The sequence below is a fragment of the Daphnia magna genome, linkage group LG2 (genome assembly GCF_020631705.1).
Source record: "Daphnia magna isolate NIES linkage group LG2, ASM2063170v1.1, whole genome shotgun sequence".
Lineage (NCBI taxonomy): Eukaryota > Metazoa > Arthropoda > Branchiopoda > Diplostraca > Daphniidae > Daphnia > Daphnia magna.
In genome coordinates, this window is record NC_059183.1 from 18445569 (window position 1) to 18458947 (window position 13379).

General features: G+C 40.4%; 6 protein-coding genes across 6 annotated transcripts; 2 read left to right on the forward strand and 4 right to left on the reverse strand.

The window, feature by feature from the left end:
- Positions 1–730: 730 nt before the first annotated feature.
- On the reverse strand, positions 731–1804 carry LOC116915880. The gene is made up of 2 exons (XM_032921021.2): positions 1254–1804; positions 731–1153 (listed from the first exon to the last, which is right to left on the reverse strand). The coding sequence occupies exons 1-2, from the start codon at positions 1715–1717 to the stop codon at positions 910–912; spliced, it is 708 nt and encodes a 235-aa protein (XP_032776912.2). The 5' UTR covers positions 1718–1804; the 3' UTR covers positions 731–909.
- A 715-nt stretch (positions 1805–2519) lies between these two features.
- On the reverse strand, positions 2520–3632 carry LOC116915878. The gene is made up of 2 exons (XM_032921020.2): positions 3084–3632; positions 2520–3004 (listed from the first exon to the last, which is right to left on the reverse strand). Exons 1-2 carry the CDS (start codon positions 3566–3568, stop codon positions 2764–2766), a joined length of 726 nt encoding a protein of 241 aa, XP_032776911.2. The 5' UTR covers positions 3569–3632; the 3' UTR covers positions 2520–2763.
- A 2031-nt stretch (positions 3633–5663) lies between these two features.
- Positions 5664–7947, forward strand: LOC116915884 (G2/mitotic-specific cyclin-B2). The gene is made up of 9 exons (XM_032921028.2): positions 5664–5812; positions 5920–6091; positions 6160–6377; positions 6436–6610; positions 6673–6831; positions 6895–7149; positions 7217–7335; positions 7398–7542; positions 7605–7947. The coding sequence occupies exons 2-9, from the start codon at positions 6050–6052 to the stop codon at positions 7752–7754; spliced, it is 1263 nt and encodes a 420-aa protein (XP_032776919.2). The 5' UTR covers positions 5664–5812; positions 5920–6049; the 3' UTR covers positions 7755–7947.
- A 366-nt stretch (positions 7948–8313) lies between these two features.
- LOC116915887 lies at positions 8314–9283 on the reverse strand. Its single transcript, XM_032921031.2, has 2 exons — positions 8886–9283; positions 8314–8804 (listed from the first exon to the last, which is right to left on the reverse strand). Exons 1-2 carry the CDS (start codon positions 9239–9241, stop codon positions 8561–8563), a joined length of 600 nt encoding a protein of 199 aa, XP_032776922.2. The 5' UTR covers positions 9242–9283; the 3' UTR covers positions 8314–8560.
- A 909-nt stretch (positions 9284–10192) lies between these two features.
- Positions 10193–11276, reverse strand: LOC116915885. The gene is made up of 2 exons (XM_032921029.2): positions 10785–11276; positions 10193–10690 (listed from the first exon to the last, which is right to left on the reverse strand). The coding sequence occupies exons 1-2, from the start codon at positions 11171–11173 to the stop codon at positions 10453–10455; spliced, it is 627 nt and encodes a 208-aa protein (XP_032776920.2). The 5' UTR covers positions 11174–11276; the 3' UTR covers positions 10193–10452.
- Positions 11277–12145: 869 nt separating this feature from the next.
- On the forward strand, positions 12146–13152 carry LOC116915886. Its single transcript, XM_032921030.2, has 2 exons — positions 12146–12609; positions 12675–13152. The coding sequence occupies exons 1-2, from the start codon at positions 12230–12232 to the stop codon at positions 12907–12909; spliced, it is 615 nt and encodes a 204-aa protein (XP_032776921.2). The 5' UTR covers positions 12146–12229; the 3' UTR covers positions 12910–13152.
- Positions 13153–13379: the final 227 nt, after the last annotated feature.

Here is a 13379-nt window from a genome sequence, read left to right on the forward strand (position 1 = left end):
CGAGGGCAATATCTGTTTTTCGATAATTGTGTTCTGAATTTCTCTATCAAAGTGACCAAACGACCGCAAATGACCCAGTTGATGCTGTTGATGCAATGCGCGTTATACAAACCAAACCAAATTTTGCTAAAACATTAACTGTTTAGAATAAAATGTTGCATTGTAGAACGATGCAATCATCAAAACTACAATGACCATTCTATTCTATTTCTGACCGTATACGGTATCAGTTTCAGTGGGATAACAATATAGGGGATGAAAACCCGCATTTTCAGAGACAGGCATTCTGTGATAAAGAACCGTGCGAAAATCCACAATTGAGAGCAGATTCCAGGACATTTAAATCAAATATTTTTCATTTGCTAATGTTCACTATACACAGCAACAAAACAGGTTTTTCCACTCAAGCCCACCCTCTTGAGGGTATAGGATAGATGGAAGTTTATAAAAAAAAAACATTTTGCATTTTGCTTAAAAACTTCAATATCGAGCCAGAGTATAGCCACTGTCGTTTTTGGATAGCGATGAATATTAAGTAGGCCTTTTCACCAAAAAATCAGAATAGTACTACTTTGTGTCTTTGGCTTGACCATCAAGAAAGAATCGGCATGTTATCTGGATGCAATTCTGTATTGCCTTATTCTTCTCATTAAATGTAAATACAACCATTTAAAGCGGTTGTTCCCGTACTTGCACTCATTTCAAGACACAGTGAACCAAAAGTCCTCAGTTGTTATGATAAAGAAATGAACTGTGGGAGAACTCCCAAGTTTTCAGTTTAATTAATCAAGTCGATACACAAGAAGTCATAATCAAGTTAAATATCGGGGAAATGCAATTCCTCACAAGAAATACATTGGATTACAATGGCAACGATAATACTATCATTAACGGGAAAAGCAGCTTAAATTATTTGCCGGTGCCGGGGCAAGTGCTGTAGCTTGTGGTGCTTCTGCATGCGGCAGTCAACACGGCCGTATAGGTGCTGGTCGTGGTGGTGATGGTGGTAGATGTTCCAAAAGTAACCATGAAACGGCCACCTCGAACACCTTCTGGGGCGTTGAAACCGGGCTGAACAACGAAGGGGACCATGGCATCGGTGGAGCGGACCTGGCGTTCAGCAACAGCAGCAACAGGGACAACTTCGGGTTTGCTGAAAAAAGTCAAAGTGCAGTGATTGTAAGTTATATGTTGATCGTAGAATTTAAGGCCATGTTCAAATGTGACATTCTTTGATTGACATTGGTACTCACTCGGAGCGGGTGAAGATGCTGCCTGTTTCAGTTTCATCATCTTCGTCGTTGTAGAAAAGTCCACGGGCTTTCTGGCTGGTGTTCAAACCGAGACCACGACGACGACGGCCGGAAGGAGAGCAGATGGAGATGGCACGGGCTGAAGTGGTGCAAGTGGTAGATGTGACGATGGTGCTGGTGGAGGTTGTCGTGGCCAAAGTGATGGTGACAGTTCCAAAGAAAAGACGGGTGTCGGGATTGTCATTTTTATTTTCAAAGGATGGCTGAGGGTAGCCGGCGCGGAAGTAACCTTGCTGAGGTTGAGCATAAGGTCCAGGCTGGGGATGACCGTAAGGTCCTGGATGAGGGGGAGCAAAGTGACCGACTGGGTTACCATAACCGTATGGGTTGTGGTAACCGTATTGCGCTTCGGCGTTAGCGGCTACAGTGATGGCCAAGATGACAAAGCTGATTGCGAGATGCATTGTTTGTTTTTTTATATATTTTTTTTTTATTGCAAGAAGCAAATGGCGGAGTATGAGTCGAGAGAAACCAAGAGATGTAAGTAATTTTTCGTCTGTCGCTCCTCTCTTTTATAGTTACGCCAGTTCTGACATGTTTGTAAGGAGGTTCCCCTTTAGCCAACCAGATACTACACCAATGAAATCAAACCAAAGTCAGCGATGATCAATAGAAATTTTTGTAATTCCCTCCTCAATTTTGAGTCTGATACAAGTTTTTAGACATTGACTGATTGTTCCGTAATTAGTGTAACCTTCAACGTCAGATCTTGCTGGTGGTAACCAACAGAATTATTGCAGTCTCCGTACATCTGTAGCATACAGTCATATTATGTTAGTTTATTAAAATAATTATACAGTCGGTAGGCAATACACGCTGAAAAAAAATCGTCAATGAGCATATGATTCTATATCTTTGAATAAGAACTTGCGGCTAGCCATTGAGTGCCAGAGACGTAACACTGTAACCCCTGTGGACATTAATAGATAACGTATATATCATTACGATTACGCTGCACGATGAAATTGCAGGAATATATTGCCATACATAAAGTATTAGGCATCCTTACTACCGCATACTATTCATATTGCCTTGCTGGACATGTTGAAGCACGCCAGATTGGTCAATAACCTTATTTCCTTGAAGGAATTCTTTTTCAAACAGATGCTAGCTTTGCGTTAGAGTACTTGGCATGTCAAAGTTATTGCTTCACTCCAACTATTTCAATAGGTTTAACACGCGTATCCAATTCAAAAAGTATTAATGTTCATTTAATCTATTGCTTGTATTTTAAATGTACTGGGAATGCAGAAATAAATGTAGCATAAGTTTTTTTCGTGTCAGTCCAGTTGATAATGCATGCATAAATAACAGCGTTTCATATCTTATAAGTCTGGTTTATGTGATTTTCAATGTTCGGCAGCAGATAGCGGGGCAAAAAAGGAAACCTCAAGAAGACAGGAAGGAGGACGGATCTCGGTAGTTGACAGGTGCAAATTGACATCCTGAATTAGCCAGAGGCGCATGTAGGGAAGCCGCTAGTGCTTGCGCAAACCGCAATTATAACGGAAGTAAACGTGGCAGTGGCGGTAACTGTTGACGTGGACACCCCGAATGAAATCAACTGACGTCCGTTGTTATTTGCGGACATGGATGAAACGAGGAAAGCAGAAGCGTCTGCGCCCAGAGTTTTTCCTTTAATGTCGCCATCTTCGTTGAAAGTAGCTGCAATAGTAGGTTGCTCCGAAACACTTACCAACAATACGAACAACATTTTAAAATGTGTTAATGGTCCTGTACAGAAAAGACGGAATTTAATATAAAACTTACGTTGGTAAAGCGGCAATGTCTTGCACGTTCTCTGACGCATCATCTTCATTGTGGTAGAGTCCACGACGACCCACTCCACGACGACGACGTCCTGCCGGAGAGCAAGTGACTAATGGTGCGGTTGAGGTAGTGCAGAATCTGGTGATTGTATTGGTTCTCGTTGTCGTCGATGTTGAATAGGTTAGTGTGATCAACGCGCTTCCTCCGTTGCTCACCGTGAACAATTTGAGGAAGAGACGGGGATCTGGATTGCGGTGGACAAATGGTTGAACTTCCTCTTGGAGAGGTAAGTCACTGCGGAAGTATCCGAGCGGCTGATACGACGATTCAATCTGCTGCTTATTGTAGTTGGGATACACTGGCGATGGATGTAGGTAGTGTCTCTGGTAACCGACTGGGAAATAGTAACGTTGTGGATCTCCCGCGACGACAGCCAAGAAATAGCATGGAAAGAAGAGAGCGATGACAATTTCTGAACGGAGCATTTTTTTTTCCGGATGAATTGCGGTTTATCAAATGGCAAAGATTCAGTTGGGGTTTTATCCATTTATACGCTTGGGTCTTACGTCTTTATAGAGAATTTTAAAATGATATTCGTGCGTTTTGATGGACGTGGATCGAGTCAAATTCAACTTCTGATGGGTTGACAGCAAAGAGTGACATTGGAGGCGTTTCTTGAGAATCTTAATTTGCCACTGCCAAAGTATTGGGTTTGCAGGGTCTAGCCCTATTCCTTGCTGACCGGTTGAATGTGGCCCTTTTCGTTTCATTCGGTTTTCATTTTGATTGAGGGAAGTTTTTCAATTTCGTCACGCGATTTACCGTATATTCAAAGAGTAAATATTAAATATGGGGTTGTGGCATATATGCAAATAAGCCGTTTTGAATCTTGCATTCTTCGTTTGATGGGAAACAGAATTGTTTTGTATTGTGTTCAGTTAATTGGGTTTCTCACGGTCGAAATATTCATAACCCGAGAACGCGCTGGTGAAGAGCTAACATCTTTCTTGTCGATAGCTTTTCAAGTGACATAGACTGGCAGCTTCATGATGAAGCCATTAACGATTCACCAGCAGAGTGACAGTCAAAATATAGCCACTGCATTTTGAAGTGACAAGGACCTGCAGGGCAAATCTTTACTTCAATTTCAACATCTTCTAAAGGCAAATGATAACTCCTTGGACCAAACAACATCCACGAAATTCACGTATAGAGTTATATGTAATAGTATTCGCTATTGTTTTTTTGTTTTTTGTGTTTGCCAAGTTTTTGGTAATCGCAGTTTCCATGATTGAAGCAACACGACCAACGAGTATCCTACCACGAAAATGACATGTCTTTTACCTTAAGCTTAGAGACCATTCCAGCGGTCAAGGAAGATGCGGAACAAGATTCTTTTCACGTTAGCTTGTGTTTCGGGATATTAGCCAAATCAAATCAGTGAGACAATAGAACGCCATTTGAAATTTATACCCCGAATTAGTTTTTATTGCCCTGTGGTGCATGGTTAATGATGATACAAGCACGAGATTTAAAGATTCCAGCAAGTTTATTCACTGCGAGCAAAGAGTTCGATAAAAATGTTTTATGTGATCACCGCGCCCAAAATTTTCAACATATAATTTCAATCGAGAAAATCTCAATTTTTTACAAGATTCGCTTGCGGGACGAAGAATGCACGACAGAATTCACCAGGAATACACCAAAGAGAACCACAACTTATACTTGCAGTTCGCTGTTGGGCAACGGTAGCTGATATTACCTTTCAACTCAGAAGGTGAAAATCATTAAAATCTCATTGAGACTGGCCCATAGCGACTTGACGTTGCTTGTTCGACAGACACACATGCAATGATTGATAACTTGCACTAGACTCTTGCGAACTGTCTCTTCTCATATTTTGAGATTATTCAGGAAATTATTGCTGGCATTGAACATTCCACCTGCCGATCTGTCAAGTTTTACCTCTCTTTTCCATTGCCGTTGTTTCAGACAGACAAATTACACTTTTTTTAAAATTTCTAATATGAAACTGGAGTACAGTGAACCCAAAGGAAATTATGTATATTGAGACCAAAGTAGATTGAAATCCTAACGTACGAGGTATGCTGATGAATTCCTGTTAATCCACTGTATAACACCAACTCAATTGTAAAATGCAGTTTATTCCGTCAAACTAAACTGAAAAATACATTTCTAAAAATGAAAATACACTGTTTTCTACATAGCATGTTTTTTGTAAACATTATGCTATCTGTTAGAAATTATCAGTTGGTTACTTACAGAGCAATAAAGAGAGATAATATTAATTTAACAAAATTAATTTGCACCGTTATCGGCGAAAACCGGTATAAGAGACTGGAGACAATGGCACGTAAATCTTTATGTTGCATGTTGGATACAATGGACTATTCGGTTTTTGAAATAGGTAACCAGAAAGCTTTATTTGATTCCAAATATTAGAAAATACGCAAGTATTCAAAATGTAACAAAACAATTAATATAATAATTTTAAAAAATAATTGACATCAACAGCATACTTTTATATGCTCGAAATGGCAACATAGCACGTTTGAATTTAAAACTCCTGGTTGTTTTTGAATGCCGCCATTGTGTCACCTTAGTTCTCAACCCCCGACAAATTCCTTTTTAGTCCTCCTATCCCTGTGAAGTCTACTTGCTCAGAAGTTCCATTTGATTGAATCACTCGCATTTTCGTACGCTATAAGGTAAGAGCTCACTCTCTCTTTATTAACTTTACTTTCTATTAATTAATTTATATTCTCTTGTACATGAATGTTTCTCTGTGCCTCTGTGGTCTTACAAAAACGATTAGCTATATTATTACATCATTTGATATCGTCGCGTGGCCTACCCCTTGTGAGACTGCGACTTGCCTGATGATTTTTAAGAATCGACGTGGATTTACAAGTTTATTACTCAGTCAATTGAAATAGTGTAACAAAATGCCTCTGACCAGACTAGAAGCACTTTCCTCTGCTATATCGGTACTCCTTAACAATGTTTAAGTTTGCCAGTGAACAGTTGATGGGCATACTTTTTCATTTGGGTTTAGGTTCATGATGATGGTGAAAATGCTGCCACGCTAAGAGGCAAAAGTAGTCTGTCGACAAGTGGGAAATTTTCAGGAGCAGTAACGAAGCAGAGGTCTGTTTTGGGGGACATTTGCAGCAACAAATCAACGTTGACAAATGTAGCCTCTGAGACTGATTTTAAGAAACCACAACTTTTGCCTTCTAAGATCTTCAAGAAACAAGTTCAAGATTCAGAGAAGTAAGGGTGTCTGTAACAATGGCCTTGATTGAAATCCTCACTATCTACTTTGCCATAGTACACCTCAGCCACTGCCAAGTGACAAGGATGATGTCCAACCTACTGTAGACACAGAAAGACGGCAATCATTTTCCTCTCAAAATTTGGAGATAGAAAATATTGATAAAGAATCTAATCCCCAGCTGGTTGCTGTTTACGTGAAGGATATCTACAAATACCTGCATGAGTTAGAGGTACTAATCTATTTTCCTACTGTGTCAATTCTGTGTAAGCTCATGATTTGTTTCATATACAGGAAAAAGCTGTCATTAGACCTAATTACATGGAAGGCTACAAGATCAGGCCAACCATGCGCACGATCTTAATTGACTGGATGGTGGAAGTCCATGGACGTTTCAAACTACTCCAGGAAACACTGTATTTGACAGTGGCTACTATGGATCGTTTTCTTCAGGTACGTTGCACTACTGTTACCTTCGTCAGTTTTAACTTACGTTAAGTAAATGCAATAATCAAGGTTGAGCCGACTATTGTACGACATGATCTGCAACTTGTTGGCCTTACGTGCATGTTCATCGCTTCTAAATTCGAAGAGATGTACACTCCTGAGATCCATGACTTTGTTTTCATGTCGGATAAGGCTTATACAAAGAAGGAAATTCTGCGCATGGAGTTACGCATACTTAGGGCATTGGACTTTAGTTTAGGCCGTCCGCTTCCTCTTCATTTCTTACGTCGGTACACAAAAGCTGCTACGCATGTTTATGACTGGGTAAGCCTGATTTCATGCCTTGCCCATTAGTTGTATTGTTAAAGTTTTTGCTGTGGACCTTTTTCAGGTTGACGTTCTTCACCACACCCTGTCAAAGTATTTGATGGAACTGTCGTTGCCAGAATACGAGTTCTGTCACTTTTTACCATCGCAACTGGCTGCGGCATCGCTATGCTTGTCTCTTAAGTAAGATATTACTAGTCTTGCGTTTTAAATGATGCTATAATTTTGCGTTTGTAATTATTTAGGATTCTTGATGAAAGTGAAACACCTATTGATGTTTTATGGAACGACACGTTGGTTTTTTATTCTGGGTACACTTACGGAGCTCTGGAGCCGATAGTGGAGAAATTTTGCTCTCTGATTATTAAGTCAGAAACAAGCAAGTACCAGGTAAGCATTTTCGGCGTTAGTTAACAGTCTCAGTACTTTCTGAACGAACTTTGATTTGTTAGGCTATACGGAAGAAGTATCTCGTCTCTAAGTTTTACCAGATCAGCGCTCTTCCAAATTTCAAATCCCCAGTTACTCATGCCTTCATGGCGAAAATGGCGCTGAAGAACTCAAATTTTACCCATGTTTCTTACACTAATGATGGTTGCTAACTGAAATGGCACATTTTTCATTTTTAGGTCTTTGACCGTGACTTGTGTTTTCTTATTTCAAAATTTTCTCGAACGTTCGCGTGTTTTTAATTCTTTTGCATTTCCAAAATTCTTCTCGCCTCTACATAGTTTGCCCAACATCATCATGTGGTATCGGGGTTTCATGTACTCGTAATACATAGTATCAAACAAATATATATTTTATGCAACATAACAAAATTTTTCCATGACCACAGCTACTGGATTTCAATGTTCTCCTTAGCTCTTTTATTTTCAAAGTGTTTTTCTTTTGTTTTTCTTTAGGGAACTATTATATGTTATGCCTTGGGTTACGTCTTTGATTGGTGGAGCAGTAATTCTTCTCCGTAGACGAATTATGTCATGCTTGATACATTGGATAAAGCAGTGCAGCCGATGCCCTTATAGAATGATCAGCCAAACTTTGGTGCAAGAGTGTTTGGTAATTACAGGTGATACAGTACAATAACCCAGAATGAATGCTGGTAGCAGTGCAAGGCTAATTTATGCACACCTGTGATAATGAAAATGGGAATATAACTCCACGTCTTGTAAGTGTATTGACTTTTCTAACGCAAAAAAGCGTTTTGCAGCTATTGCTAGAAAAAAAAGTCAAGAAGACATGTTTGCGCAATAAGATAAAGGTAAATAGTAAACAATACATGAAGGCAATAAATTTAAAGTCATGCTATGTTCGCAAATAGTGTTCAAAGAGCAAAACAGTATAGCGATCAGGCCAGTTGATCCAAGTTCGTATGAACGCCGAGCAAGAATGTTCAGGAAAAGACTTATTTGCCAGTGGATCCGCATACTTGAAATCCGGTTGTGCTGCGGCAAATGGCAGTCAACGACGTTGTTGTTGTTGTGGTGGTGGTTGTGGTCGTGACTGTCGATGTGCCAAAAAAGAGCAACACACGTCCTTGGCCAGCAGGAGCATTAAATCCGGGCTGAACGACGAATGGAATGGGTGCAGGGGCTTCGCGTGTTTCGCGGATAGGTTCAACTTCTGATTTCACAGACTGACCTTCTTCCCTAATGACGTGAAGATGAAACAGCCGTTAGCCTTACAACAAAATGATTGGCACAACCAGAAAAAGACTCAAATTCATTTACTTGATAAGTGAAGGCAGGAAAATGGTTCCATCTTCGCTATCTTCTTCATTTTCGTTGTAGAACAGTCCACGGCCTTCCTTGTTTCCGCTGAGATGGAGACCACGACGACGTCTTCCGGACGCTGTGCAAACGGAAAGCGCACCAGTGGACGTGGTGCACGTTGCTGTTGCCGTCGATGTTGTTGTGGTAGTCGTGGTCGATAGGGTCAAAGAGACTGTTTTTATGAATCGTTCATCGACCTGTTCGACCTCAAAGGATGGCGATGGGTTGTCGCTTCGGTACTCTTTGGGATTCAGATGGTACTGAGCAGAAGCGCAGCAAACTGCGACGACAACGATGAATAAACTTTTGATCATTTTGAGTTATTGTCGATCGAGCCAAGATTATCTACTGAACGTTTGTCGTCCTTTATATACTGGATCCACCTGAGAAACGCCTAATTTGGCTTTAGATTTTAAATTAGTGTAAAGTGAGTTGCTTGAGGGGTCATATATTTTCATTGGATTGTTTCAAGATGTTGCAAGAAAATGCTGATTATCTTTGAAATCCTCCAGGTTATCCTGTAGGCTTGTATAATTCAACTAATCAATCATATAGGTAGTTTTGAAGCATTTTCATCCTTTCGGCATTGTTTCTCGCTTTACATTTTACGTGCGACTAGACATTCTTTTTGTTGCAAATAAAGTCGATTTGCCGATGCGATTTTGGGGTCATTTATGTGTTTGTTGGTTCCTTGAATGTTTATCGTTGCATGGGGACGTAAAACTTATTGATACAGTCCCCGTTCAGTCAAATGAAATGTCCCTTTCTTAGATATCACCATTGGATTCCGTTTAATTCAAAAGTTGCTTAATTCAGGGGTAAATGAATGTTTTATTCTTAATTATTGTTTAATTTTGTTTATAGTACGTAGGTAAGATTTCATCGAATTCCAAGACAATATTTCAAACCCACCTTTTTGCACAAAAAGTCGGACTTTAAATCAGACTTATATTTTTGCTAAAAAACAAAATTTAGCGAACTATGCATCATTCCGATTTAAAATTAAACGAGGAGCAGGAAAATCCATTTTGTTTTCACGCGAAACTTTTAATTTTAGAGTTATTTGAAGTGAAAAGAGTTGCGCACTATTCGAAGTTGTTGTGCAGGAATTGCCAAAAAAAGGTGAGTCAAATATAGCGTTCCGTGTTTCAAAGAGTTGATCGAAACGAAACAACTGCGTTGCAATCGTAACAGTTCAAGAAATTAGCACGATCTAGATGCATAATAAATGACACCAGCACTCAACTGAAATATTACACAATCTCCTAGATGCATTAAAGTGTATTCAGTCTTCCATGGCATAGCGAGGTTTCATTACCAGCAAAAAGAGTGACCGACGACATAAAATAACATATTATTCATAGAACTCTTTGATGAGTTTAAATATACTTTGTCGATTGATCCTATTTGGGAACTCGTTTGCTTTCGAGAAGAGGCTGGATGGGGAACAAAGTTTGTACCAGATAATATAGGGAGCAGAAAGTCAAAAATAAGCAGGGAAATTTCAAGGCATTTGCGCACAAATTTATTTGCCCTGGGATCCGCACACCTGGAATCCCGTGGTGCTGATGCAAATAGCAGTCAGTGTGGTAGTGCGCGTAGTTGTAGAGGTGGTCGTGATCGTTGACGTGCGAAAAGCTAAATATACGCGACCCTGGCCAGCAGGAGCATCAAATCCAGGTTGGACAACGAATGGAACAACGTCAACAGAGCTTTCTTTGGCTTCACGAGTAGCCTCAGATTGAACAGGTGTGTCCTCAACCCTAACGTGGGAACATTTAAAAATCTGTTAACAAAAAGACAGTACATCGACGTAGGCTACTATGTCAACAGTCAGTTGGAATCAAAGTATTTTACTTGTCAACAGATGGTAGGAACACGTTGCCATCTTCGCTTTCCTCTTCGTTTTCGTTATAAAACAGTCCACGGCCTTCCTTGTTCCCGCTGAGATGGAGACCACGACGACGTCGTCCGGATGCTGTGCAAACGGAAAGACCAGCCGTTGATGTCGTGCATGTCGATACTTCAGTCGAAGTTGAGGTAACAGTCGACGTCTGAAGAGTTACCGACACAGTTTTGAAAATGAAACGGCCTTCATTTTTTCGTTCCTTGACGTCATAGGAAGGCTCCGGACCCCCAGCGCGGAAGTTCTTTTCTAATTCGTCGTTTCCGGAATCCTTTCCGGCTTCAGCGTACGCACAAGCTGCTACAGCCAATACCAATATGCTGGAAAACAAAAGCTGCATTTTTCTGGATGCTGTTTCGATGCCGAGATTGATGGCAAAGTCGAGAGCGGAATGTGTCCTGCTGAACGTCTGGATGGATTTGCTCCGTGTCGTTGGCTTTTATACTATTTGGGTCGCTGTTCACCTGATCGTGGCCTCAGAATTTACTTGGTGATTTTATACTTCCGAGATACAATTTTAGGCGCTGCGGGGTTAATGATGTTTTGATGAGATAACGGATAATTTTTTAGCTCTATCGTATAGATATAGGCAGGTATTGAATTAAATTAAAGGTGGGACAATAGATGATTCCCGTTACATCTAGGAAATTCTATGTCTGCGTATCAGCCCAGTTTCGTATTAGCCTTTAAGTATAACGCAACGCATTACGTCGTCATCTCATAGCAATATAGCCTGTTCCGAGTATAAAGGAATACCGGGAACGATGCCACCGCTCTTATTCGTCTTCAATCAGCGTAGTATAGTCAACTTGGTGTAGACTATACATAGGTGAATGAAGCGGTGCTTATCACATAGTAAATCATCAAGGATCTAGAAGAGCAGCAGGACACGAACCGCCAGTGCAGCACAACTCAGAGAAAAGGTAAAATACAATTCAAATGTAAACGATATGGTATAGTTAATCAAACTATTGAATTTGAAAAATAAATTGATTGAAAAAACGGGCAGTCATCTCACCAGAATATGATTGTACTAAGAAACTAAAGCCTAACCACGAGTATTGTTTCGCTTGCGGGTGAGAAATGTAAAACTTCTTGCAATGAAAGGGTTTCAAAACATTTTGATTGATGGCGTGAATATGAAATTCGTTAACATTACAAGTGGAGGACTTTGACACGTATCACTCATATACGTTCCTTTGTTTGGCACTGAAAATGTAAATATAACGTATACGAACCCCGGAGCCACTTCATTGATATACACGTTTCGATATTAGCAAGATGCAACATTCCCAAAAAATGAATTGGGTATATAAAGGAAGGTGATACATTTCATATCCGACACTTCGACACAAGCCTGGGCTCATTGACGAAGGGAAAACTGACCGAAAAAAAAATGCAGTTCGTTTTCGCTAGCTTTGTCTTCGTTTCCTTCATTATTTATGCATCGGCTCAGTACCAGCTAGATCCTAGCCAATACTACGTTGACAATCATTTCCGGAGCGGAAGTCCAGATTCATCTTTTGATGTTGCGGAGGTCGACGAACGTTTTATCAAGACGGTATCGTTGACTCTGTCGACGACTACCGTCACCACCACAACGACTTCGATGGCAACGTGCACCACGTCCACTGGTGCGCTTTCCGTTTGCACAGCGTCCGGAAGACGTCGTCGTGGTCTCCATCTCAGCGGAAACAAGGAAGGACGCGGGCTGTTCTACAACGAGAACGAAGAACCCAGCGAAGATGGCACCATCTTCTTGCCATCGCCTATCAAGTATAAAGCTTTATCTTTCAAATGATATTTGGTGTGTTTTTTCTAATAATTTTCTGTTACGGCAGGGAAGAGGAAAAACAAATTGAACCGGTCCCAACTCCCGAAGAAAACAAAGAGGCCAAGGCGATTCCGTTCGTCGTCGAGTCTGGATTCAGCGCTCCTGCTAGACAAAGTCGTGTTTTGGTGTATTTTGGTACGTCAACTACCACGAGAACAACTACGACAACCAGCACAACGACGTTGACGGCCATCTGTCTCAGCACCACCGGATATCAGGTGTGCGGATCCCATGGCAAATAAGATGTGCGTTTGTGACGGGATATGCTTTTGTCTTCGTTCGTTTCAACACGGCAAAGTAATTTGATTCATCTTGTGCTACGTGAATTTCTAAATTTGAAATTCTGGCTTATTTATCGTTGAAAGAAAAATGAATTATTTCTTGAGCACACCTTGTAAAGTATCTATAGTTGTATTACTCTGGCTATTCATTGGTAATTGCCGTAGAAGCTGTACCGTGCAACTCAATACACTTTGAAAGAATAAGATGCTCGTTTAATTTGTTATTTCTCTATTTTATTATAGTAGCAGCCATCGCTTTTGGTTTAATGTCTTTCTTTAGTTATAAACAAATGATTTCATTCTGCAATCTTTCTCTTATCGTTTCTAAATTACATCTTTTATCCGCCGACTCTTTACCTTTAGGCCATTCTTTGCAACTTTATGGCCGGGAGTCTCAATTATAAACGTATCAGCATAGAATTGTGGTATCA

Coding starts and splice junctions, on each gene's coding strand:
- LOC116915884 (XM_032921028.2), top strand. CDS start 6,050: ATGCCTCTGACCAGACTAGAAGCACTTTCCTCTGCTATATCG. Junction 6,832..6,894: donor CTATGGATCGTTTTCTTCAG/GTACGTTGCACT, acceptor GCAATAATCAAG/GTTGAGCCGACTATTGTACG. Junction 7,543..7,604: donor CAGAAACAAGCAAGTACCAG/GTAAGCATTTTC, acceptor TTGATTTGTTAG/GCTATACGGAAGAAGTATCT.
- LOC116915886 (XM_032921030.2), top strand. CDS start 12,230: ATGCAGTTCGTTTTCGCTAGCTTTGTCTTCGTTTCCTTCATTATTTAT. Junction 12,610..12,674: donor TTCTTGCCATCGCCTATCAA/GTATAAAGCTTT, acceptor CTGTTACGGCAG/GGAAGAGGAAAAACAAATTG.
- LOC116915887 (XM_032921031.2), bottom strand. CDS start 9,241: ATGATCAAAAGTTTATTCATCGTTGTCGTCGCAGTTTGCTGCGCTTCT. Junction 8,805..8,885: donor TTCCTGCCTTCACTTATCAA/GTAAATGAATTT, acceptor TCACGTCATTAG/GGAAGAAGGTCAGTCTGTGA.
- LOC116915878 (XM_032921020.2), bottom strand. CDS start 3,568: ATGCTCCGTTCAGAAATTGTCATCGCTCTCTTCTTTCCATGCTATTTC. Junction 3,005..3,083: donor GACATTGCCGCTTTACCAAC/GTAAGTTTTATA, acceptor ATTGTTGGTAAG/TGTTTCGGAGCAACCTACTA.
- LOC116915885 (XM_032921029.2), bottom strand. CDS start 11,173: ATGCAGCTTTTGTTTTCCAGCATATTGGTATTGGCTGTAGCAGCTTGT. Junction 10,691..10,784: donor TTCCTACCATCTGTTGACAA/GTAAAATACTTT, acceptor TTCCCACGTTAG/GGTTGAGGACACACCTGTTC.
- LOC116915880 (XM_032921021.2), bottom strand. CDS start 1,717: ATGCATCTCGCAATCAGCTTTGTCATCTTGGCCATCACTGTAGCCGCT. Junction 1,154..1,253: donor AGCATCTTCACCCGCTCCGA/GTGAGTACCAAT, acceptor GACTTTTTTCAG/CAAACCCGAAGTTGTCCCTG.